This window comes from Amyelois transitella, chromosome 7, assembly GCF_032362555.1.
Source record: "Amyelois transitella isolate CPQ chromosome 7, ilAmyTran1.1, whole genome shotgun sequence".
In the NCBI taxonomy this organism is placed as follows: domain Eukaryota; kingdom Metazoa; phylum Arthropoda; class Insecta; order Lepidoptera; family Pyralidae; genus Amyelois; species Amyelois transitella.
This window is the reverse complement of record NC_083510.1, coordinates 11,297,868-11,321,969: the sequence shown is the minus strand read 5'-3', so window position 1 is coordinate 11,321,969 and position 24,102 is coordinate 11,297,868. Positions and strand designations below refer to the sequence as shown.

The 24,102-nt window shown below is 35.8% G+C and overlaps 1 protein-coding gene across 3 annotated transcripts in view; it reads right to left on the bottom strand.

Annotated features, from left to right (window-relative positions):
* LOC106130208 (kelch-like ECH-associated protein 1B) overlaps window positions 1–24,102 on the bottom strand; it is a 47,355-nt gene that overhangs the window by 22,714 nt on the left and 539 nt on the right. Inside the window, exons 1-6 of one of the 3 annotated variants that reach the window (XM_013328999.2) lie at window positions 18,959–19,381; window positions 14,675–14,835; window positions 9,354–9,467; window positions 8,334–8,498; window positions 6,718–6,867; window positions 5,842–5,958 (exon numbers count right to left, since the gene is read on the bottom strand). In XM_013328999.2, coding sequence (XP_013184453.1) covers window positions 5,842–5,958; window positions 6,718–6,867; window positions 8,334–8,498; window positions 9,354–9,467; window positions 14,675–14,835; window positions 18,959–18,989 — 738 coding nt within the window. In that variant the 5' untranslated portion in view covers window positions 18,990–19,381. Of the gene's footprint in view, window positions 1–5,841; window positions 5,959–6,717; window positions 6,868–8,333; window positions 8,499–9,353; window positions 9,468–14,674; window positions 14,836–18,958; window positions 19,382–24,102 lie in introns of those variants that run through there. The other 2 variants (XM_060945067.1, XM_013329000.2) reach the window with 2 other exon arrangements.

Sequence of the window (24,102 nt, the reverse complement as noted above, 5' to 3'; positions counted from 1 at the left end):
TCACTTAATTCTTCATTAAAACTTTCTTTTTGTACTATTTTAATGCATGTATTTAAAGCCTCTCTTAGCTCTTCACTAGTAAGCCAATTTTCTTTAACGGTTTTAACCTTTCTAAATCTTTTGCAATAACTAACAACTCTTATTAGCTTACGCAGTGATGAAAATTTGATAATTATTTCATTATTATTTTGCTCATTTATCTGTTGATTACATACTCCAACATGACAAACCTTTTTTTCTAAATCTGTTTCATATATTCGATTTGTTTCTTTTTTAATTTGCCTTTCTTTCAGCCAGTTTGGACCAGTAAACCAGATGGATGCATTCTTCAACTCTGAAGGTTTAATACCTCGCGACGCAACATCTGCTGGATTATCCTCAGACCTAACGTGAGTCCATTGATTTCTGTCCATATTAGTTAAGATATGTGATACGCGATTTGCTATAAATGTTTTCCATTTTCCAGGATGACAACTCAACCACGCCAAAACTACTGTAGAGTCCGTGTATGCATAAATATTTTCTTTGCTTATGTCCAAAACTCCTGACACTTCTTGCAATAGTTTAGAAAGTAGTACTGCTCCACACAGTTCTAGTCGCGGAATGCTTACCTGTTTTATAGGTGCCACTTTTGTTTTGGATGTTATCAAATGAACCGCACTATTCCCATCTTTGTCTATTACACGAATGTAAACAACTGCAGCATAAGCATCATTGGAGGCATCACAAAACCCGTGAAGTTCCTGACTACAACTGTTACGATAAGTATTTATCCATCTAGGTATTGTGATATCACGAAGCAGTAGAAGATCATTGCGGTAAGTGGACCAATCCTTTAATAGCTTTTCAGGTAGCATATCATCCCAGCCGATCCCTGATATCCACAGCTTTTGTATGAATATTTTAGCAACTATAATAGCTGGTGCCAGCCATCCCAATGGATCGTATAACTTCGCGATTTCTGATATAACTTTTCGTTTTGTTACAGGTTCATCTGCGGGAAGAAGTTTCACAGAATATTCAAAATTATCCGTACTCTGGTTCCAAGTTAATCCTAATATTTTTAGAACATTATCTATTTTCAAACTTACTTTCTCTTCCGCTTGTTTTTCATTAATTGCTTTTAATAAATCTTCACTATTGCTTGTCCATTTCTGGAGCTCAAATCCTCCTCTTTTTAATAATTCCTTTGATTCCAGATATAACTTCTTGCCGTCTTCAACTTTTTCACAGCCCGACAAGAAATCATCCATATAGAAGTCCGTCAAGATTTTCTGTGATGCAACAGGAAAATCAGCTGCCTCATCTTTTGCATTTTGTTGCAGGGCCTTAACAGCTAAATATGGAGCTGATGCAGTACCAAACGTTACTCTTAAATTACGTAAATGCTTCAACTTGTCATTTGGATTGTCACGCCATACTATGCACTGAAAGTAGGTATCTTCATCAGTCACCTTAATTTGCCTGTACATTTTGACAATGTCAGCACACAGACAAATTGGATGAACACGCCAACGCATAATAATATGACGTAAGTCAAGTTGCAATTTGGGACCTAGCATTAACTCACTGTTAAGGGAGACTCCATTTTTTCCAGGACAAGAAGCATCAAATACAACCCTAACTTTAGTTGTTGTTCTGTCCTCTTTCACTACAGCATGATGAGGTAAGTATACAAATGTTGATTTAATTTCATTTTCAGGAATTACCTCCATATGACCTAATTCTACATATTCATTTATTACATTTGCATACTGTATTTTTAATTCAGGATTTCTAATTAATCTTTTTTCCAGATATTCAAATCGTTTTGTAGCAATCGCCAATGTATCTCCATATTGACATTGCGGATCTTCATTACGGAAGGGAAGTTTGACAATGTATCTACCTTCGGAATCCCTTGTTGTAGTACTCGCAAATATCTTTTCACACTTCTCTTCTTCCTCTGTCCATCTTTTTTCTTGACATAACTTGGGCTCTTCTTCCAGCTCCCAAAATTTCTGCAGCAGATTATTATCTTCTACGGCATGCATGCACTGGACAAAGGTATGAAAGTTTTTATTACATTCTTCTACATCAACAGATACCCTACCAGATAATATCCACCCCAACTTTGTATTTTGGGCAATTGGCATTTCTGGACCACTCCTAATAAATCCTTCTTCTATTATTTGACAATACACTTCCGCACCTAGAAGTATGTCTACTTTATTAGGAGAGTTGAATGTTGGATCTGCTAACCTGATTTTGGGCAGGTTTGACCACCTCTGCACTGCAATTTCCTTGTCAGGCAGCAATGTGGTGATAGTTTTAATAACGTGAGCTCTAACTTGAATAACGAAGTCTGGGTTGATGAGGGATTGAATTTTAAAATATACGATATATTTTGACATCATCAATGGATCCTTATCACCACCCAACCCCGACACATAACTCTTGCATTGTTTCTTCGGCAGCCCAAGAAGCTGAGCTGCGGACTCCGTCAAAAACGAAGCTTGTGATCCTTGGTCAATAAGAGACCGGAGAGTTATGCGTGTGCCTGATTGCGATATAGCATCTACCAAAGCCGTTGCAAGCAAAACATGGCTTTGTGTATTAATGTGGCATGAAGTAATATTCTTACACGATTCGTCTTGTTTAACAATAACTTCAGATGAATTATTTTCAGTTGGTACCGAACTAGAAACATTACTCGCTTGCGATAAAATAGTATTCAAATGAAGAAGCGAGTGATGTTTCTTATGACAGATTCTGCACTTGGATGGTACACGACACGAATACACCGCATGGTTTGAATTAAAACAATTGAAACATAGTTTCCGAGATTGTACGAAATTACGACGTGTTACTGGCTTCTCCTTAGAGAATTTCTTACAGTTAAACAACTTATGGCTTTCGGAGCAAAACGGACATTTATTCGATTCTGTAACATGTAATACCTTAGTTTTCGGAACATTTTTTGAAACCTTATTATCAAGAAATTCAAGTGACCTAAACCTTAGCTGTAGAAATTCTGTGAATTGATTATAACTTGGTAAATTATCCTGCAATTCACTTAACTTCGATTCCCACAATTTACGAGACTCAGTATCTAACTTCAAACACAATATGTAAATTACGATCATGTCCCATGAATCAGTTTGTAAACCTAGATTTTTGAGGGCGTTCATACATTCGTTGCTGGTATCTAATAACTCTTTTAATGCACTTGCAGACTCAGTTGTAACATTTCTTTGGCTCATAAATCTTTTTAGGACTGAGTTTGCAATGAAGCGTTTATTATTGTATCTGTTTTCTAACTGATCCCAGCAAACTACATAATTATCACTAGTAATGGGCACATGTCTCAATAATTGTTCAGCCTCACCAGACAAATAAGATTTTAAATAATGTAATTTTTGCACATTGTCTAAAGATCGGTTAGTATGCACAAGAGACATAAATAAATCTCTAAAACTTGTCCACTCAGCATAGTTACCGGAAAATGTGGGAATTGTAATTTTTGGAAGTTTTACACTACTGTAAGAATTTATTTTAGAATCGTTTTCGCAGACATTAGAAATAGTTGGTATGACAGGTTTAATTTGACTTAATTTTTCTTTTAGTACCGCTTTGTAGTCAAAATACAATTCTTCTGTGACTTCATAAACAGCACATTCATCATATTTGGCTTTTTCTAAATCCTCACTATCGTACTCAGCTATGAGTTTGGTGTGAGTATCCAAAAACATAGACCATTGTGACTCCAATGCTTCAAGTCTTGTTTCGATATAAGATTCAGTTAACCGCTCTTTAGGAGATTTTTTGAAATTACTAAAAGCTCTACCGATAGTTTTGTTAGTGTTAATCTGAACCTTAATTAGAGCATTCATGGTTTATGTTTAAGTTACAATAGTTTGAAATTGAAGCCAAATTTTTTTTTTTTTTTTTTTTTTTTAAAGTCGAAAAATTTTCTAAGTCCTAAATCAAAGATGAAAATTTTACAAGTGTTTAGAACCTTGTCACAATAAAACCGCTAGGAAATTGGGCATAGATTCTTCGTCTGAACACTTTTCTTAAAACTATTCTAAGTCCATACAGTACTACACTAATTTCCAAATATTTTCTAAGTAAATTTCTTCTTGTCTTTAAAGTTCAATTTTGCTACCACTGAATCGAATGAAAAAGTACTCACAATTGTCCGGCACGTCACTTACACTCGCACATGCGTAGTAGGTGTATCCGCTTACTTTCTCGTTCACTGTTGACTTCTCATCCACTGCTGGGCGAGTATGCGCTTACTGTTTGCAATGCTCTGTCCACAACGCAATCGATAATAAACTTGCGATTGAATCACGTGGACACCACTTAAGCATTTCCTGCTGAAACTTTGTGAAAGCCGCACAGTGTTCGCCCTTGACAGCAAACTACTACTTAAATAAACTACCCGTGGGTGCGAACGAGAACCTCATATACACAGTACCAACCAAGCATCCCGCTCAGAAGGAACATGTACAATCGGCTGATTGTAAAAAACACAAAGACGTTTCAAATATCGCCATGGTTTGGGGCTATTCAATAATTTGTTGTGATTTTCTTTGCATTAAAAATAATATTGTATTACATATAAAAAGGAAACAATTATTGTATTTGATGATGCATTTTTTATTTGATATTTCAGACTTATGTCAATGGTATATTGATGGTTGTCAAATATTTCTTTTTTTTTTTTTTTAAATTAGGCCAAAAACAAAAATAAGTTTCATAAGATTGAACAAATGTTTTTTTTTTGTTTTTACTACTTTTTATGGTTTGTCTGACGTCCGCCGAAAACCGCTCGGTCACCAATGTACAATATGGTATAAAAGCGAAAAACCCTCACTGATCACGAAATCTCAAAAACTCAGTGGTATTGATGGAATTTTACAGGAAGATTGTAATTAGCAGACGTCTGCTAAGAAAGGATTTTAGGGAATTCCCGCGGAAGCGTCCGCTTTAAGTAGGGGAAGTCGCGGGCGCTCTCTAGTCCGCATATTATACATACATACATATAATCACGTCTATATGCCTTGCGGGGTAGACAGAGCCAACAGTCTTGTAAAGACTGATAGGCCACGTTCATCTATTTGGCTTTAAGATAGTATTGAGATTCAAACAGTGACAGGTCCATCGCCTAAAAGAAGAATCCCAAGTTTATAGGCCTACCCCTTAGTAGCCTTTTACGACATCCATGGGATGGAGTGGTCCTATTCTATTTTCTATTGGTGTCGGTAACCACACGGCACATTATATGCAGATAAACTTCTGCCAGAGCATTCGCACGCGCAGATATTGCCATAAAACTTCCAAACAGGAAACCCGCATCATCTCTAAGTATCAATCATCAATATCAAATCAATTTGTTCAGTGCAAAGTACATATTATTACCTATATTTATCCAGTTCAGCGATAAATTGTGATAATGTGGGAGATTTTGCGAGGACTTTGATCTTTGCATTATCCTGAAAAATAGTGCCGTGTGGTTCTCGGCACCAATACAAAAAGAATAGGACCACTCCATCTCTTTCCCACGGATGTAGTAAAATGCGACTAAGGGATAGGCTTACAAACTTAGGATTCCTTTTTAGGCGATGGGCATGCAACCTGTCACTATTTGAATCACAATTCTATCATTAAGCCAAATAGCTGATCGTGGCCATTCAGTCTTTTCAAGACTGTTGGCTCTGTCTACCCCGCAAGGGATACAGACGTGACCATGTGTATGTATGTAGGTATATAGAGATTTTTTTTTATTATCAAATCTCATATTAATTAATTGTAATGTAATGTACCACTACACTAATACAAGTTAACGAGTCTCACCCAGCTAATGACGGCGTTGTAAACGTCTCTCTCCTCGCCCACGTTGAGTTCGTCCTTCCTCACCAGAGAGATCAGCTCGGGCGCTGTCAACTGCAGGAACTCCTCCTCTTGACAAACCTGGTTAATTACAGATCCGTTAATAGTTTATTGAAGACATCGGAACCATCTCGTTTGCTATCTGAATGTTATGATATGCTAGCTGTGCCCGCGACTAAGTGCGCGTTGAATAGTTATTTTGGGCATCATTGAAACCTGGGTAATGATTTACCCCATTTTTTCACATTTTCCATTATTTCTTCGCTCCTTATAGTTGCAGCGTGATTTTATATAGCCTAAAGCCTTCCTCGATAAATGATCTATTCAACGCGAAAAGATTTTTTCAATTCGAACCAGCAGTTCCTGAGATTAGCGCGTTCAAACAAACAAACAAACTCTTCAACTTTATAATATTAAGTATAGATATAGTATCGTTGAGTCAGTATCTCGTAACACGTAGTCTCGAACTCACTTCGAGGCCAACTCAATCTGTGTAATTTGTCCCTTATATACCCAACATGTTTACTATTTATTATGTACGGATGTCATAAAACATAAAGCCAACTCAATCTGTGTAATTTGTCCTGTATATGTATATACCTACATATTTATTATTTATTATACATGTTTTTATTGTATTATATTATATTGTATTTATTGATTATACATTATTTAAAATACATGTATGTACATAATTCCGACGCCTTCAAAGGTAGAATGTGTGTTAACAGAAACTGTGCTTGAATACTTGAGACCTATGTATATTGTGAACATATTCAAGGAATAAATAAATGATTAAATGATTATTATGTACGAATGTCGCAAAACATAATTACTCACCTGTATAAAATGCCTCTCGATGAATTGATTCGCTTTAAACTTCAGATCGGCACAGCCGTGTTGCTCTGCGAAGTTGGCGATACCTATAGCGTTGGACGGGTCCAGTTGTCGTTCTAGGAAAGCGCAGCACGCCTCTATCACGTTCGATATCTGGGAACGGCTGTAGTTCATTTAGTTTCTGGAGGCAGGAGTGCCGTGTGGTTCCCGGCACCAAAACAAAAAAAAATTTCCGGGAAAGAGGCGTGATTTTATGTATGTATGTATGTATACAAAAAAAAACGAACGGGACCACTCCATCTCTTTCCCATGGATGTCGTAAAAGGCGACTAAGGGATAGGCTTACAAGCTTGGGATTCTTTTTTAATGCTGATGCTGATGGGCTAGCGACATGTCACAACCAACCACCACCATGATTAAAATTAAGTAATTGCGCTTCACCTTCAATTAAGTAAGCTTTAAATGTATCGCTACAAATTGTCTTACAATAACGAATAAAAATTTTGAATTTTGGATAAAAAAAGAAATATCATTAAAATAATACCTCTGTGGCGCAGCGGTAGTGCGCTTGTCTGTGATACCGGTGGTCGCGGGTTCGAATCCCAATTTTAAAAGCCTATACCTTAGTCGCCTTTTACGACATCCATAGTAAAAAGAAATGGAGGGGTCCCATTCTTTTTTCAATTGGTGCCGGTAAGCACACCGAATGTTTTCAATGGGATCATTTCATCTTGTCAAGAGACCTGATGATGTTGTGATGACATACATACCTACATACATATAATCACGTCTATATCCCTTGCGGGGTAGACAAAGCCAACAGTCTTGAAAAGACTGATAGGCCGCGTTCAGCTGTTTGGCTTTATGATGGAATTGAGATTCAAATAGAGACAGGTTGGTAGCCCATCACCTAAAAGAAGAATCCCAAGTTTATAAGCCTATCCCTTAGTCGCCTTATACGACATCCATGGGAACGAGATGGAGTGGTCCTATTCTTTTTTTAAATTGGTGCCGGGAACCACACGGCACTTGTTGAGTTGTGATGACACAGCATCTTTTATAATTACCTAGTCATGATGTAACAGTTACCTACCAAGCCGCGTTTTGTTTACTCCCGGCAAACAACGTGGCAAATCCACTGTCGGCTTCCACGTTATCGCGAGATTACATATCATAAGTGAGTGACAACAATAAACGAATTAGCTGTTATAAAATGCTATGTATGTCATACCGTGTAGCGTGTGTTTTAGTTGTGATTCTTTTCTGAATCTTGAGCTATTGATATCAAGGCGTAGCGACGGGGGAGGGGGGTGGGGGGGGGATGGGGCTTTAGAATTGTCTGGAATAACATGGCTATAAAATTAAGAGCCGTGTGGTTCCCGGCACCAATGCAAAAAAGAGTAGGACCACTCGCATCCATGGAAAAGATATATCCCATGGATATCATAAAAGGTGACTGAGGGATAGGCTATTTGAATCTCAATTCTATCATTGAGCCACACAGCTGAACGTAGCCTTCCAGTATTTTAAAGACTGTTGGCTCTGTCTACCCCGCAAGGGATATAGACGTGACCATATGTATGTATGTAGGAAGAAGTAGCTATAAATTACAACAATACCTGGAACATGGTCGCGGCGGGCAGCAGCTGACACACTGTGACCTCCGTGACCCTGACCTTCCCCGTGTACATGAAGTACACCAGCCACGCCATGGCCGACGGGCAGACGCCCTGGAGTCGAACCCGGGACATTTCGCACTCTTTCAGACCGCTTGTGAACATCGCCTGTGGGATTTGAATTAGATTATAAATATAATAATATAAATATATACGGGACAAATTACACTGATTGAGTTAGCCTCGAAGTAAGTTCGAGACTTGTGTTACGAGATACTAACTCAACGATACTATATTTTATAATAAATATTTATTATAGATAAAATCACGCCTTTATCCCGGAGGGGTAGGCAGAGACCGCATCCTTCCACTTGCCACGATCCCTGCAAACTTCTTTCGCTTTATCCACATTCATAACTCTCTTCATGAAAGCTCGTCGGTTTCGGGTACTCTTGACCAGAAATCTATTCTAAAATTATAAACCTGAGCTGAGTTTGTTTGTTTGAACGCGCTAATCTCCAGAACTATTGGTTCGAATTAAAAAAATCTTTTTGGTGTTGAATAGACCGTTTATCGAGGAAGACTTCAGGCTATTTAACATCACGCTGCAACTATAAGGAGCAAAGAAATTATGGAATATGTGAAAAAAAAACGAGAAAAATTATTCATCCTTGATAATTCAATCAAATACCCAAAATAACTATTTCACGCGGATGAATTCGCGGGCACAGCTAGGAATGTGAAAAAATAATCGATTAAGAAAGTAATCGATTTTATTAAATTGATACTTTTTTTCCTAATTATTCAATTAATGTCATAATAAACGCCATATACATTATATCAATAGATTTATTAATTTTAAATAAACAACAGAAACAGTAAGTATGAAAAATCGATTAATAAATAATCGATTTTTCATACTTAAGAAATTAATTGATTATATAAAAATCGATTTTTTATCAGCAATGTCACATCCCTAGGCACAGCTAGTATTATAATAAAATAAAATATTAACCAATTTACCTTGAAATAAGGACTGCCTGCCGCCAATACGACCTTGTGCGCGTGGAACAGTTCGTTCCCGACCTCCAGGACGACGTCGGTCAGCATTTGGTGTGACCTCATCGTGAACAGCATCTGTTGGCATCACATACATACATACATACATATAATCACGTCTATATCCCTTGCGGGGTAGACAGAGCCAACAGTCATCACACTATAACGGGATCACATTATTAAACGTTAGCTTCAAAATTAATAGGATCATCTATCAATACATACATATACATACATTCATATACATATGGTCACGTCTATATCCTTTGCGGGGCAGACAGAGCGAACAGTCTTGTAAAGACTGATAGGGCCACGTTCAGCTATTTGGCTTAATGATAGAATTGAGATTCAAATAGTGACAGGTTGCTAGCCCATCGCCTAGAAAAAAGAATCCCAAGTTTGTAAGCCTATCCCTTAGTTGCCTTTTACGACATCCATGGGAAAGAGATGGAGTGGTCCTATTCTTTTTTGTATTGGTACCGGGAACCACACGGCACGGGATATAATATTGACTTGTACATTTGGTTGGTGGAATTTTTCACTAACTGTTGGCTCTGTCTACCCCGTAAGGGATATAGTCGTGATTATATTTCTATATGTATTTATTTCTTTGTATTCTGATACAAAGAGTAAGATTGTAGAAGTTTTCAATCCTACTGATACTCTATCTAATTTAATTTAATACGAAGGCTGTAAATCAATTTACATGACTGTCACATGAATAATCACATTAATGTTAAGTTAATCAATAAATTAGGTTTATAAACTTATAATTCTTTTAGGCGATGGGTCAGCAACCTATTGTCACTATTTGAAACTCAATTCCTTAAGTCATACAGCTGAACGTGGTCTTCCAATCTTTTCAAGACTATTGACTCTGTCTACCTCGTAAGGGAGAAAGACGTGTCTGTATGTACATATGCACATTTATATGTTTCCATACACAATCTGCGCAGGAAGAAACAAAGACGCACAAAGATTTTCTACAATATCGAAGCAATAATGTAATAAATAGAAAAAAAAATATTTTTTTTTAATGATAACAGTAAATTCTCAAGAATCCGCGGTGACAGACAGGGAGGCGCTGCGTAGGAGTTCAATGATAAGATAATGAACAAAACTGTTATACCTTTAAATATGTGGTATATCTATCTATACTTATAATAAATCTGTAGAGAGGTCAATTCTGTACATGGAATATATTTTCAAAATAACTATCAGGGAGTGATTAGTGATCGATACTGATGCCAAAAATGCAATCAGTAAAATTTTTGTCTGTCTGTCTGTCTGTCTGTATGTTCTTTATAGAAACAAAAACTACTTGACAGATTTTAACGAAACTTAGTACAGTTATTCTTCATACTCCTGAGCAGGTTATAGTATACTTTTCATTACGCTACAATCACTAGGAGCAGAGCAGTGAAAGGAAATGTTGGGAAAACGGGAGAAGTTACTTGATTTTTTAAGCTTCCGTCGCGTGTGCAACCTTAATTGTTAAAGATACAGCGAAACCATGTATAACGGAAATATTCTACATAAAATTATTAAAAAAATATCCCAAGACAGCATAAGTCTATCTTTTATGGTTGACTCACAATAACACGTGTAATTCCTAATAGCTTAGCAGTTCGGAGATTTCTGATTATATTTCTTTACTCTAATGTTTATAATACCAATAACATTCACAGTCATTCGTAATTCTTAAAAATTTATATAAGTACCTATTCAATAAAAAAGGAATCATCGAAATCGGTATAGAAACACCAAACTTATACAAGAAATAAAATACCCTAATAAAAAGCCATCGTGCGTAAATACTGAATCATGCTATAAGGATTATTTTTGCGTAACGGTTACCGTGCTCGACGCGGCTAGCGGCGGCAGGGTATAAAAGGGGCAGGAGGCGAGCGCAAGCTTCATGACCAAGGCAGCCAGGGGGAGACCACACGCAGTTCTCTCCTCCAGCCTCCCCCTGAGGACGAAAATCGGGATCTACCAAACGTACGTCAGATCCCGCCTCACGTACGCGGCCCCGGCGTGGTACGCATTCTGCTCTAAGACCAACAGGAGAAGACTCAGCGCCCAAGAGAACCAAAGTCTCAGAGCAGTCGTCGGAGCCCCGCGCTACGTGAGGAACTCGACGATCCTCAGGGTCCTGAAGTGGGAGAACTAGATATTCGAGAGGGCGGACGCGTCATCACACAGCCACCTGCGCGGCATCGCGCCGCTCCACGCCCGCCCTCCGGGCCGTCGGGTGAAACCCTCCCCTCGCTGCCTTGCGGCAGACGTCGTCGACCAGTGACGACGCCGCCGCCGATGGAAACTCCCAGTGTATGAAGACGTGAAGACCCAGGCCGTCACGGCCGCCCCATCGACCTGCCTACAGTCGTAGGTAGCGATGATGCCATTGAAGAGGGCCAAAAGCCCTCACCAATCTACTCCGACTCCCCTAAGGGAGTATGGGAAGACCCGAAGACGGCAAGATGGTATTGCACAGGCGTTTCAACTTTATTTTCATTTCTTTTTCTTTTGTAAGTTGTAGGTACATATTTCTGGGTATAATTCTATTAGAATATTTTTTTTAGTTTAAATAGGCACTTAGATTTATCTATACTAATATTATAAAACTGAAGAGTTTGTTTGTTTGTTTGAATGTGCTAATCTCAAGAACTACTGATCGATTTGAAAGATTATTTTTGTGTTGAATAGACCATTTATCGAGGAAGGCTTTAGGCTATATAACGTCTAGCTGCAACTATTAGGAGCGAAGAAATAATGGAAAATGTGAAAAAAATCGGGGAAGGAGCATCCTTGAGGGCTTCAATGATGCCCAAATTAACTATTCCACGTGGACGAAGTCGCAGGCACAGCTAGTGTATAATATAATCAATCAATCGTACTGTTATAATACACACATACAGTCACGTCTATATTACTTGCGGCGTAGACAGAGCCTGGAGACTGAAAGGCCACATTCAGCTATACGGCTTTATGATGGAATTGAGATTCACATAGCGACAAGTTGCTAGCACGTCGCCTACAAAAGAAATTAGTCCTAATTTCAATAATAATGGATAAAAAAGAAAGGTTTTATTTAATCGACATTATTTGTGTATAAATTGATGAATTAGGTTCATCATATCAAATAGAACAGCGTGATGCACAAGGGGACACAGGTTCATATCTTGAATTACTCAAAATTACTTTTTTCTGAGAGCGCGCATAAGTTTGAGCACTAAATTATAGTTTTACAGCGACAGAAAACATCTGCACATAAATTTATTTATTTTATGTATTTATAATTGATTAAAGCCAAATAGCTGAACGTGGCCGTCATCAGTCTTTTCAAGACTGTTGGCTCTGTCTACCCTACAAGGGACATAGACGTGATCATATGTATGTATAATGGATTACGTGATTAAGTATGCAACCGAGAACTCAACCATTGTTAAATTAACAAAATAACCACACAATTTTCAGGCATATTTAACCCGGGACTCTGTAACTAAAAGGCAGGAGAACATAACCACTGTGCCAGACACCGCTGAACATAAATAAATTCAATGTGTACAAAGCTGCAAAAAAATATACATACATATAAATTACAATATTTAGCTAAGTAGGTATTATATTGTGTAGTGAACAATCATTATTGTAATAAGTATAATTTATCTCGACTCACAGTGACTGTGCAAAATTTTATTGTATAAGGATAAAGAATTCATTAAACATTATATAGCATTTAAGAGGCAATACAGAACGCCACCGGTACTAACGTTACCGGTACTATATTTATTAGGTAGCTCGTCTATGTCTAATCCTTTTTCTATGCATATTAATATTGTAAAGAGGCCTTATTTATTTTTTTCATAAATCATAATCATAAATCATAATCATAATCATAAATCATAATCATAAATCATAAATCATAATCATAAATCATAATCATAAATCATAATCATTAGGCCAAGGCAAAAGGAAAGAAGATGAATTGATGTTACCAGTTCCGGAAAAGAGGTGTTATATAATTGTAAGGGCCATCCTCCAGGGCAGACAAGAGACCGTGAGACGAAAAAGTTGTCATGCGACTATAAAACATAGCAAGCTGAGGTCTCGATATCGCCGAGCTTGCATGAAGAGAGAGAGTTATGAATGTGGATGAAGCGAAAGAAGTATGCAGAATAGAATAGAATAGATTTATTTTCAAAATTGGATACAAGGTATCACTTATTGACGTCACATAACTTAAATCTAATTATAACTACTACCGCTCCCAAAGCGCATGTGTAGAAGAAGCTGCGGAACAAACTACACTGCAGCATTTTCATCGGACGCCAATTTACAAATATAGATCTCTTAAATCTAAATCGTGGACGAATGCACATTGTCTACATTAAAAAACATGAATGAATGTAGAACTAATCGTGGCAATTGGAAAGAAGTTGTCTCTGCCTACCCCTCCGGGAAAAAAGGCGTGATTTTATGTATGTGTGTATGTAACTGAGGTCATCAATTCTGAAAGCCAAGATTATCTTTCTTTATTCCTTACTTCAGCAGTAATTCATTAAGGCTTAAGATTACAAAGATCCATCGATGTTTCAGAAATGTTCTTTTAATTGTCTTTTGGGCGCAAGCTGAGATCGGCTTGGTTTGAAGCAGTAATGGTTATTAAGAATTTTACCTTGCATTAAGAGGGATATGAATTTGGATGAAGCGAAAGAAGAAGTGCCGTGTGGTTCCCGGCACCAATAGAAAAAAGAATAGGACCACTCCAACTCTTTCCCATGGATGTCGTAAAGGGCGACTGAGGGATAGGCTTATAAACTTGAGATTCTTCTTTTAGGCGACGGGCTAACAACCTGTCACTTTTAAATGAATCTCAATTCTATTAGTAAGCCAAACAGCTGAACGTGGCCTATCGGTATTTTCAAGACTTTGGCTCTGTCTACCCCGCAAGGGATATATGTATGTCGAAAGAAGTTTGCAGGGATCGTGGCAAGTGGAAACATTAAGTCTAGCGACCCGCCCCGGCTTCGCACGGGTGCAAAGCTGATACCAAAATATATATCAGAATGTCTCTGTATCAAAACACTGTGTGTGATTTGTTTCCCTAATATATTAAGCATATTATTATACATATAAACCTTCCTCCGGAATCAGTCTATCTATAAAAAAAACCGCATCAAAATCCGTTGTATAGTTTTAAATATACAAGCATACTTACATTTAGACGCGGAAATCGACTTTATACTATGTAGGTAGTGATAGTGATTATGTATTCTTACCTTCATAAAATCGCCAACGTAGTTTCCCATGCAGAAGGTCATATCGCCGATGTCGTTGGAACTGCATCCCATGGAGCCGTCCAGCATCGTGTCGCTCACATTGGGGAGGTCGTCCAGGATGTTCCCGGAGAGGAGGTCGTCGTCAGTTTCCATACTGTCTCCTGGCAACAAATTATTACATTTATTTTACATACCTACATACATACACACATACATATGGTCACGTCTATATCCCTTGCGGGGTAGACAGAGCCTACAGTCTTGTAAAGACTGATAGGCCACGTTCAGCTATTTGGCTTTAAGATAGGATTGAGATTCAAATAGTGACAGGAAATAAATAGATAATAATAGATTCAAATACGATTTATTTTATTTTATTAAAAAGGCAACACGACAAACGCTCAGTATGTAATAATATTACATTGTTTCATTGTTAATTGCCGTGTGGTTTCCGGCGCGACTAAGGGATAGGCTTATAAACTTAAATCCCAAGTTTATAAGCCTATCCATTAGTCGCGTTTTACAACATATATAAATATATACGGGACAAATTACACTGATTGAGTCAGCCTCGAAGTAAGTTCGAGACTTGTGTTACGAGATACTAACTCAACGATACTATATTTCATAATAAATACTTATATAGATCATCCATGGGAACGAGATGAAGTGCTATAGTCCTATTATTTTTTTTTTATTGGTGCCGTGAACCACACGGCACTTCAATTCAAATATTCGTGCTACTGAAGGCATTTAGAGACATTAATCCTGCTGGTGGTCGTAAACATGTCAAAAGCAAGTTGTACTCCCATAAATTAACTCAGTAGTACCTACCCCATGAGCATGACTTTGCTCTCCACCCGTCAAAGTCAGCTGCGCTTCGCAACGCGCTCAAAATATGTAAACATCTTTAACTAACGGTGACTGAGCACGTTTTATGTTAGGTAGGTACCTACCGAATGTTTATGTTTGCGATATAGAAATATATAATTGCATAGGTCACTATGAAATGTCACAAAAATATCTAGTGACGATATTGAATTTTCACCGCTCCATTTCTTTCCCATGGATGTCGTAAAAGGCGACTAAGGGATAGGCTTAAAGTTTGGGATTGTCCTTTTAGCAACCTGTCACTATTTGAATCTCAATTCTATCATTAGGCCAAACAGTTGAACGTGGCCTGTCAGCTTTTCAAGATTGCTGGCTCTGTATACCCCGCAACGGATATAGACGTGATATATGGATAGATGAATGGATATTGAATTTCAACAGAATGTAGCATAATTTTAGAAATTATCATGCATGTGCTCTGCTTTTTTAATATTGATCTCAATTCATTAAGGCGCTACATTCAGATTACATGTACCTCGATGCGGGCGAGAGGCTCACCCCGCGCGGGGCTCACCCCCGACCAGCTTACCCCGCTAGATCGCCGCGCACCGTAGCCGCTGGCGCGCGACCTCACGTAACCCGAATAAAGTTTGCGAATGCAATGGAGTCCGCATCAGAATATTTTATTGTTTTTGATACAATAAAATAATTTTACAAAAAAACATACATATGTATATTAAATTACATTATAAGCAATGATATAGTTGCGGATGTATGCAAAAATTTTGTATAAAATGAATAAGTTTGTAATGGTTTTAAAAAAACTACTCGTAATTACTTATTCGATTTCGCTCAATCAAAGGTAATTTACATAGTAATGTATATCATATATTTTTAGGGTTCCGTAGCCAAATGGCTACGGAACCTATGGTTTTCTATATATGGTTTTCTATCTTGGGTTGTCGTTGATGTCGGCGTCGGAATAATGCCATGACTATCTAAGTCCATAATATCAACTGTCGACTCCACACCATCCGCACTTCTCTGTTCTGTCTGAGACAATTTATTTTTCCTAAAAATTAATAACAATCAAATAATGGGATAATGACTGTGATCGTGCCAAATGAAGAAAGCGAAGAAAAATAAACCCTGCGACGTCTTGCAGCTGAGGAGATACCCTGAATAATACAGTTACCTAGAAGTAAGTACCTATAGAAAAAGACAGAACAATCATCCAGTAAAAAGTACTGTTTCTGTAGGCAAAGACCAGGGCAACAACTAGTGACAGTATAACCGACGGCGGCGGAGCTGTTGTTTGTTGTTGTTTTATCTATCTATCTACCTACTGCCGCCCCGCCACAAGCCGGTATCAAATGAAATATTTTTCACCTTCAGTGTTTGCGGAGAAAATCTCAGTAGGCATCTATATGTCTATCTATTAGTAAGTGTAATTAGTACCCACCATCTTAATTGTCCCATATGGGAAGCTCTTTCAAGGTTTTTTTTAACATGCTAACATTTAACATGCTATCATGACGTAAAATTATACACCTATTTACACTAAACGAAACAAAAAAACTGTATTAAAAACTAACCTAAACTATCTATAATAGGTATATTTCAGAAAGTACCAAAAAAAAAAAGTATCAAAATCCACGATCCTAAATACCTACGTAATATCACCCCGTCCGGCGGAAAAGCGACGCGTAAGATTCAGAGATCAACGACACAATTCAATAAGCTGAGCTGACAATTATGTACAGAAATAAATTCAAACAAAATGAATGTGGGAAATTAAATACTTCGCAGAATATTTTTCAACGACGCTCGGAGCGATTGGCACAGGTCCTGCGTCGGAGAATGTGATCCGCGGAGTGAAGGCACGCTTACAAAGGATAGCGCTTTATCCCACCCGGTCGTGTAGGAATGAGACAGAGATAAAGTGTCAACACTCTACTGTCCAGTACTATTGTCGCAACAATTTTAATTCCTGTTTTCATCTATTTAGTTTAATTACGTCTAAACAAAACATCCAATCGAAATTTCATCTTCCAGAAGTTATTATTTTTTAATGATCTTCAATTTGGTACAAAATTCAAATTTTTAAACGGTTTTATAAATCGTTATAGTTTGAGATAAATAATCGAAATCTAGACTTGTGTTCCTGAATTTTTTTGATCGAGGATTTTTGTTCCAATCGTGTTTTCATCTTCCACAAATATAATTGAATATATTTACTTTCATATCCAAAAATATTGAAACGATGCAAGTTATATTTTATGAGAAAAAACCAAGTGAAAATGACCCAAAATCTATGATGTATCGCCTTAAGCCAAACGACAGCTGAATGTGGCCTATAAGTCTTTTCAAGACTGTTGACTCTGTTTACCCCGCAAGGGATGTAGACGTGATTATAAGTATGTACGTATGTATGTACAATTTTGATGAAATACCCAATTAATATTATAAATACCAAAGTATGTTTGTTTTGTTTGTTATTTCTTCACGCGTAATCTTCTAAACCAGTCTTCTTGAAATTTCGCGTACTCATATATAGTTAACTCGCTTGTGCTCGCGACTACGTTCGTCGTAAAAGTTCACTGATAATCTCCATACAAAAATCTGACCCCTGTATTGTCCCCTTAGAGAGGCGGGGGGGACGAATTTTTATTTACAGTTTTTAATTTGGATCAAATCCAATTCATCAGAAATAACCGCATTCATATCGGAGAGAAAAGTTTTCGCGTTATGCGAGTAAAACATACATACAGACATTCTATATGTTTTGGCTTTTGATGGTCTTAAATAAATAATAAATTGTAGATGGTTATGAATTCGCAAAGGCGAGGTAAAAGCTGGTTTTGTATTAATATTAATTATATTAAAGCATTAGACATTTTTTGTTACTCTCGATTAAGACTAGACTAGACCTAGGTCACATACGTATAAAGACGCTGTAAATCTTTATAAACTTGACTAAACTTTTAATTTAACTAATTACGCTATTCCAAAGTCTAAACCTATATTTCTGCGAAAATTTAAGAAATCCGTTCGTTAGTAGTTTATGCGTGAAATAGTAACAAACACACACACATATCCTTTCGCGCACATATTATTAGTAGGATATAGTAGGATTTGGACATTGGATTTGGACAACGTCACCGTTCAAGTAGGTATCTTTAGAAAGTCTTTTTTTTAAACAAATGATCGAAACTTATTATTTTTAAAACAATAATAAATTATTTTTTGTTTCCATTATAGTTACTAGTTTAGGTAAAGGGCCTAAGTTTATCGAGAACAATATTTAAGTACCCATAGAAAATCATCATAAACAACTGAACGTGAACCTTCTTTGCGAGACTGTTGGCTCTGTCTACCCCGTAAGGTATAAAATCGTGATAAAATATGTATATGTTCGTGTGTATAGAATCTCGTCAAAAATAAAATAATTACCATTTCTACTTAAAAAAGTGTCGAGCCTCATTATGCTGTAAAATCCTCAAATCCTACAATTTTTTATTCACAAAATATTTATATTTGGTATCACTATAAAATCACAGCCCTAGATCATACACATACAACTGTTGCACTCTGCACCATTATATTTATAAAAAAAATATCACAGTTACATTTGAAGTTTCCTGTTACGTGATATGCATTTTCTATAAATTGACCACTAACGAACAACACTCAAATTAAGAACAGTTTATTTTTCTTATTTTTTTTTAATTTATGGCATTATTGAAATGCAATGATATAAAATTTACACCAGCGAGATTATGCCACCATTACAATAACGACGGTGGTGTGGTGACAGCACCACTCTCGCGGCACCACTGGCAGTGTTCAATCCGCCGTCGATGCGGGAATGACTCAGCAAATCAAGAGCATACAGAGCCAGTTGCGGTTGCTGCCGTGACACTGAACTTTTATTTTTATCTGCAATTTTGGCGGTTCTTTCTTTTTTTAGGGTTCCGTAATTTTCACAAGCTATGTATTTTTGTTGCTGCTATATAACAAATACGAAAATAAAAATATATATATATTAAGGGGCCTTCCAATACAATAAACATGTTTTTGTATTTTATTGCTCAATATTATTAATAACTATAGGTCAATGTTTAAAATGTTTACAGAATATTAACTTGTTTATTACCTTTCAATTTAAATAACAATATAATATAACAAACAAATATTGAAGGTGTTTAATGGTGAAATGTGGGTTGTAAATAAATGAAGAAAAACTGCACATAAGGTTGATAAAACACTGAACTTGTATTATAAGGACTCATTGACATAAATATACATTAAATTACAGAACTCGGATGATCTTTTGGTTATTATAATATTCTGAAACTAAAAGTAACAAAAAAAAAACGTTCCCGCGATGTATTCTTTTTTTTCATAATATTTTATAGGTGGCCAGTTCTAACCTATTTATTTATTGCAAAGAGGTTGACTGACTATATATTTTCAAACATGCCCGCCGGCAAGGACATCTATTGAAGAGATGTCCTTAAAAGAAACCTGCTAAATAAAATCACTAGATTGATCCTATAATGTTTGACCATAATGGTTTAACAAATTACTTATACTTACATTATCCCTAACTACGTGATACTATGAACATCATTTTAAAGACTAAAGTAAACCAGAAATCATCCATCCAAAAATAGTATTCTGAGCTATTACAGAACTAGATGGGTTCTTCATTATTCCATTTTTTAAAATATAACTGTAAACATTACTACCCAGTAACAGATCAATGTCATTAGGTATATGAAAGTCTGGGTCAGCTAAGCGATGATTATCTAAATTCAGTCCCAAATTCCTTAAATTTATATCATGCTCTGGTAAATGTGACGTAATTTTACGGATAACATAAGCATTTACATTTACTTTGAAATTAGGTTCAACTCGCGACTCTAGAGTGATTTGAACCATGTTTTTAATCTCAGTAGAACTTTTATTGCCTAATCCAAATATATTTCTTTGTACTGGGATTTTCTTTAGATTTAAACGTTGGACAGCAGCTTCAGTGATGAAGCTGGCTTGTGAACTTTGATCAATTAATGACCTTAGTTGATTGATTACATTATCTTTGGAGTTAACTTTAACTACTGCAGTAGGTAATACAACATTTGACGTTCTACATTTGTTGTCAGAGACAGGATGATCTGATGGACTGTTTATTACAATGGGATGATTTTTATTTACAGGTACATTATAATGCAAAAGCGAATGATGTCGTTGGTGACATATTCGACATGTACTTGATTTTCTACACTCTGATATAGTATGGTTACCACCTAAACAATTTAAACATATATTATTATTATTTACAAAACAATTTCTATCTATTAAAGAAAGCTGTGCAAACTTTTTGCAAAAACACAATTTGTGTTTCTCTGAACAGAACTCACATTGAAAACGAGTAGGATTTAAAGTCAACATGCACTTTGTTTCATTAGTAAGCGAGCTACTGGACTTATTTTCATTATCTATATTTTCTAATGCTCTAAAACGTTTTTCTATAAAATTCTGAAAGTGCTTAAATGTCGGCAATTCATTCAAATCAAGAGTAAAGGTGAACAGTTCCCATTCCTTGCGAGTCTCTGGGTCCAACTTTCCGGAAACTATATGAATTATAATTGGATCCCAGGTACTCACTTCAACATCTAAATTACGCAATGCACTTAAGCAATCATTGGTTGTATCCAAAATACCTTTTAACAAATCTCCCGTCTCTATTTTCATAGACCTTTGACTGAACAATCTTTTTAAAATACAGTTAATTAAATATTTTTTATTATTATAGCGATTTTGTAATTGTTCCCAGCATCGGGTATAATTTTCATTTGTAATAGGAGTGTGCCTGATCAACATTTCGGCTTCTCCAGTAAGATAACCTTTCAGGTAATGAAACTTTTGGATATTATCTAGTGAACTATTGTTGTGAATCAGGGAAAGAAACAGATTGCGAAATGTGGTCCATTCCGAATAAGCCCCTGAAAACACTGGAATGGTTATTTTTGGCAGCCTAACTGAAGCCGAGTTTGATTTGGCAACTGGGTTATTTTGCGGATCACCTATGACAGTGGTTGAGGCAAATTGTTTAGACATTATCATCAACTGCGTTTTACAGATAATGAATGCTTCCTCAGTCTGCTCATACATACAATTACATACATATTCAGTTTTATGAAAATCATGTTCGGCAATACTGTACAGTTTGACATCGTTTTCTTTAAATAAAAACCAATTTTGTTCTAAATTATTGATCCTTATTTCAATTTGTTCTTGCGATAGTTGTTCTTTTGGAATTTTATTTAAATTTGTAAGAGCTTTTCCAATCAATACTTTAAGGCGCTCCTGAACATTTAACAAAGCTTCCATATTTAATTTACACTGACCTATATACAATCTTAATCAATACCTAAATAAATTTTATACAATGTTAATCTATACCTAAAACAAACTTATTTTATGAACTGTTTTCAGTAGTTGTTTTATGGTTTTTATTTGAATAAAATAGAATAGAATCTAAAATAAATACATTCGTTATAGAATGACGATCACGCCTTTGGTTCTAATAAGTTAAAGTCTATATGTACTTCAAAATTGCAGAATATAATGTTTCAGTTTTCTTCCTTCCTCCTGGATGCAGGATTGGATGAGTCAGGTTTTTACACTATAGTGTCTTGCTAGTCTTTAGAGATAAGAATTGGAATTTATATTGTCAAATACAAACACGCACTCACTTATATAAATAGGTACAAAACAATCACCGTAAACTGTAGCTTTCTTCACTGCCTGCAGATGAATTCCCATTTGCCATCGATATTGCAAAGCTTTATTAGCACTGCTCTTTGCTTCAGATGCTGTTCCACGTATAGATGAAAATACCTCATGCCATGTAGATTCAATTATTACTTGTTACGGAAGAAAGTTGGACTTACGCAATTGAGAATATTTACTGTAGTTATAAAGTATTAAAACCAGCTGGAAATTATGTGGCTCGATCAAGGACCAATGTTTAATGGTGAAATGTGGGTTGTAAATAAATGAAGAAAAACTGCACATAAGGTTGATAAAACACTGAACTTGTATTATAAGGACTCATTGACATAAATATACATTAAATTACAGAACTCGGATGATCTTTTGGTTATTATAATATTCTGAAACTAAAAGTAACAAAAAAAAAACGTTCCCGCGATGTATTCTTTTTTTTCATAATATTTTATAGGTGGCCAGTTCTAACCTATTTATTTATTGCAAAGAGGTTGACTGACTATATATTTTCAAACAGAAGGAACCAAACCAAAACTCCTATACTACTAAAACTTTTTGTGGATTGAAATGAAATTAATTAAATTAAAATTTTATTTGTATAATTTGATGACTGGCTGTTAATAGGTTGTTAACCAAAAATTTTTATACAAAAAACCATTACTAATTTTCTATAAAAAAGTATGGATAAGTCGTGGGTATTTTTTTTTTAATAAAAATATTACACCATTAAAACCAATGGGATGAAATAAGGATCAGGTTGACATGTGATGCAACAAGTGGAAGTCAATCTGAACAGAAAATTACTAAACTTTCAAACTTTTGTTATTATTACTATTTGTTATCATGAATACCAGACGTGACCATTATAAATGACAATACTGTTATCTTTAGGCTAGTTGACTAATTATAGTTTTCGTATTTCCCTAATTGTTCTCATAATTATAAAAACATATAAAAAAATATAGGAGGACAGCAATAATAATGTGAGTTAAAATTTAAAAATAATAAAACTTCATGTAATTGCAGCAAAGATGAATTTGAATATGATATGCCCAGTATGAATTTGGTTGCAGTATGAACTTAATTTGATGGACAATTACAAAATACAGTGTAGTAAGAAAAGGCATCCCTATTTGGAAAAACCACCAGTATTTCTTTGTAAACAAAAACTGTAAGATTTTTTTTATTACAGGCTTCTATCAATATAGGTACCCACACTGGATGAATTTAAACCAATATTTTTTATCATCTTCAAATATATTCAGTACAAAAATTATTTTCATTAAAATTATAACAGAAAATATATTTAATGCTGTGTATTCTCCTATATCATTTCTCCATTTACATATAAAGTTTTAAAAACATCAACATTGCTATTTTGTGATTTTAGCTTGACCTTGGCGCAGGTCGTATAAATTTAAATAATTACTACTGACAAAAATTAGTACAAATTTTTGGAAGAATACTAATAGCAGAGTTGAGTGGAAATTGCTTCTATTGGGTGGCAAAATGAAATATTTTACATCACTGCCATAAGCCATTGGAGCAATGCTATGATAACACAGGTAGTAAGACATGATGTAGAGTGGCAGGCAAAAGACAGGAATGTAGGAGGCATTTGTTGACTCGAGAACACATTTTTTAACAATACATGAAACACAAAAATTATAAAATTACAGGTGAAATAATTTAAATATCAATTTGAATAAATGCTTATTTATGATGAAGAATGCATAGGTTAGAATCATACACAGAGTAGCGAATATTAGTTAATGTGAATTTGTTTGTAATAATTTAACAAC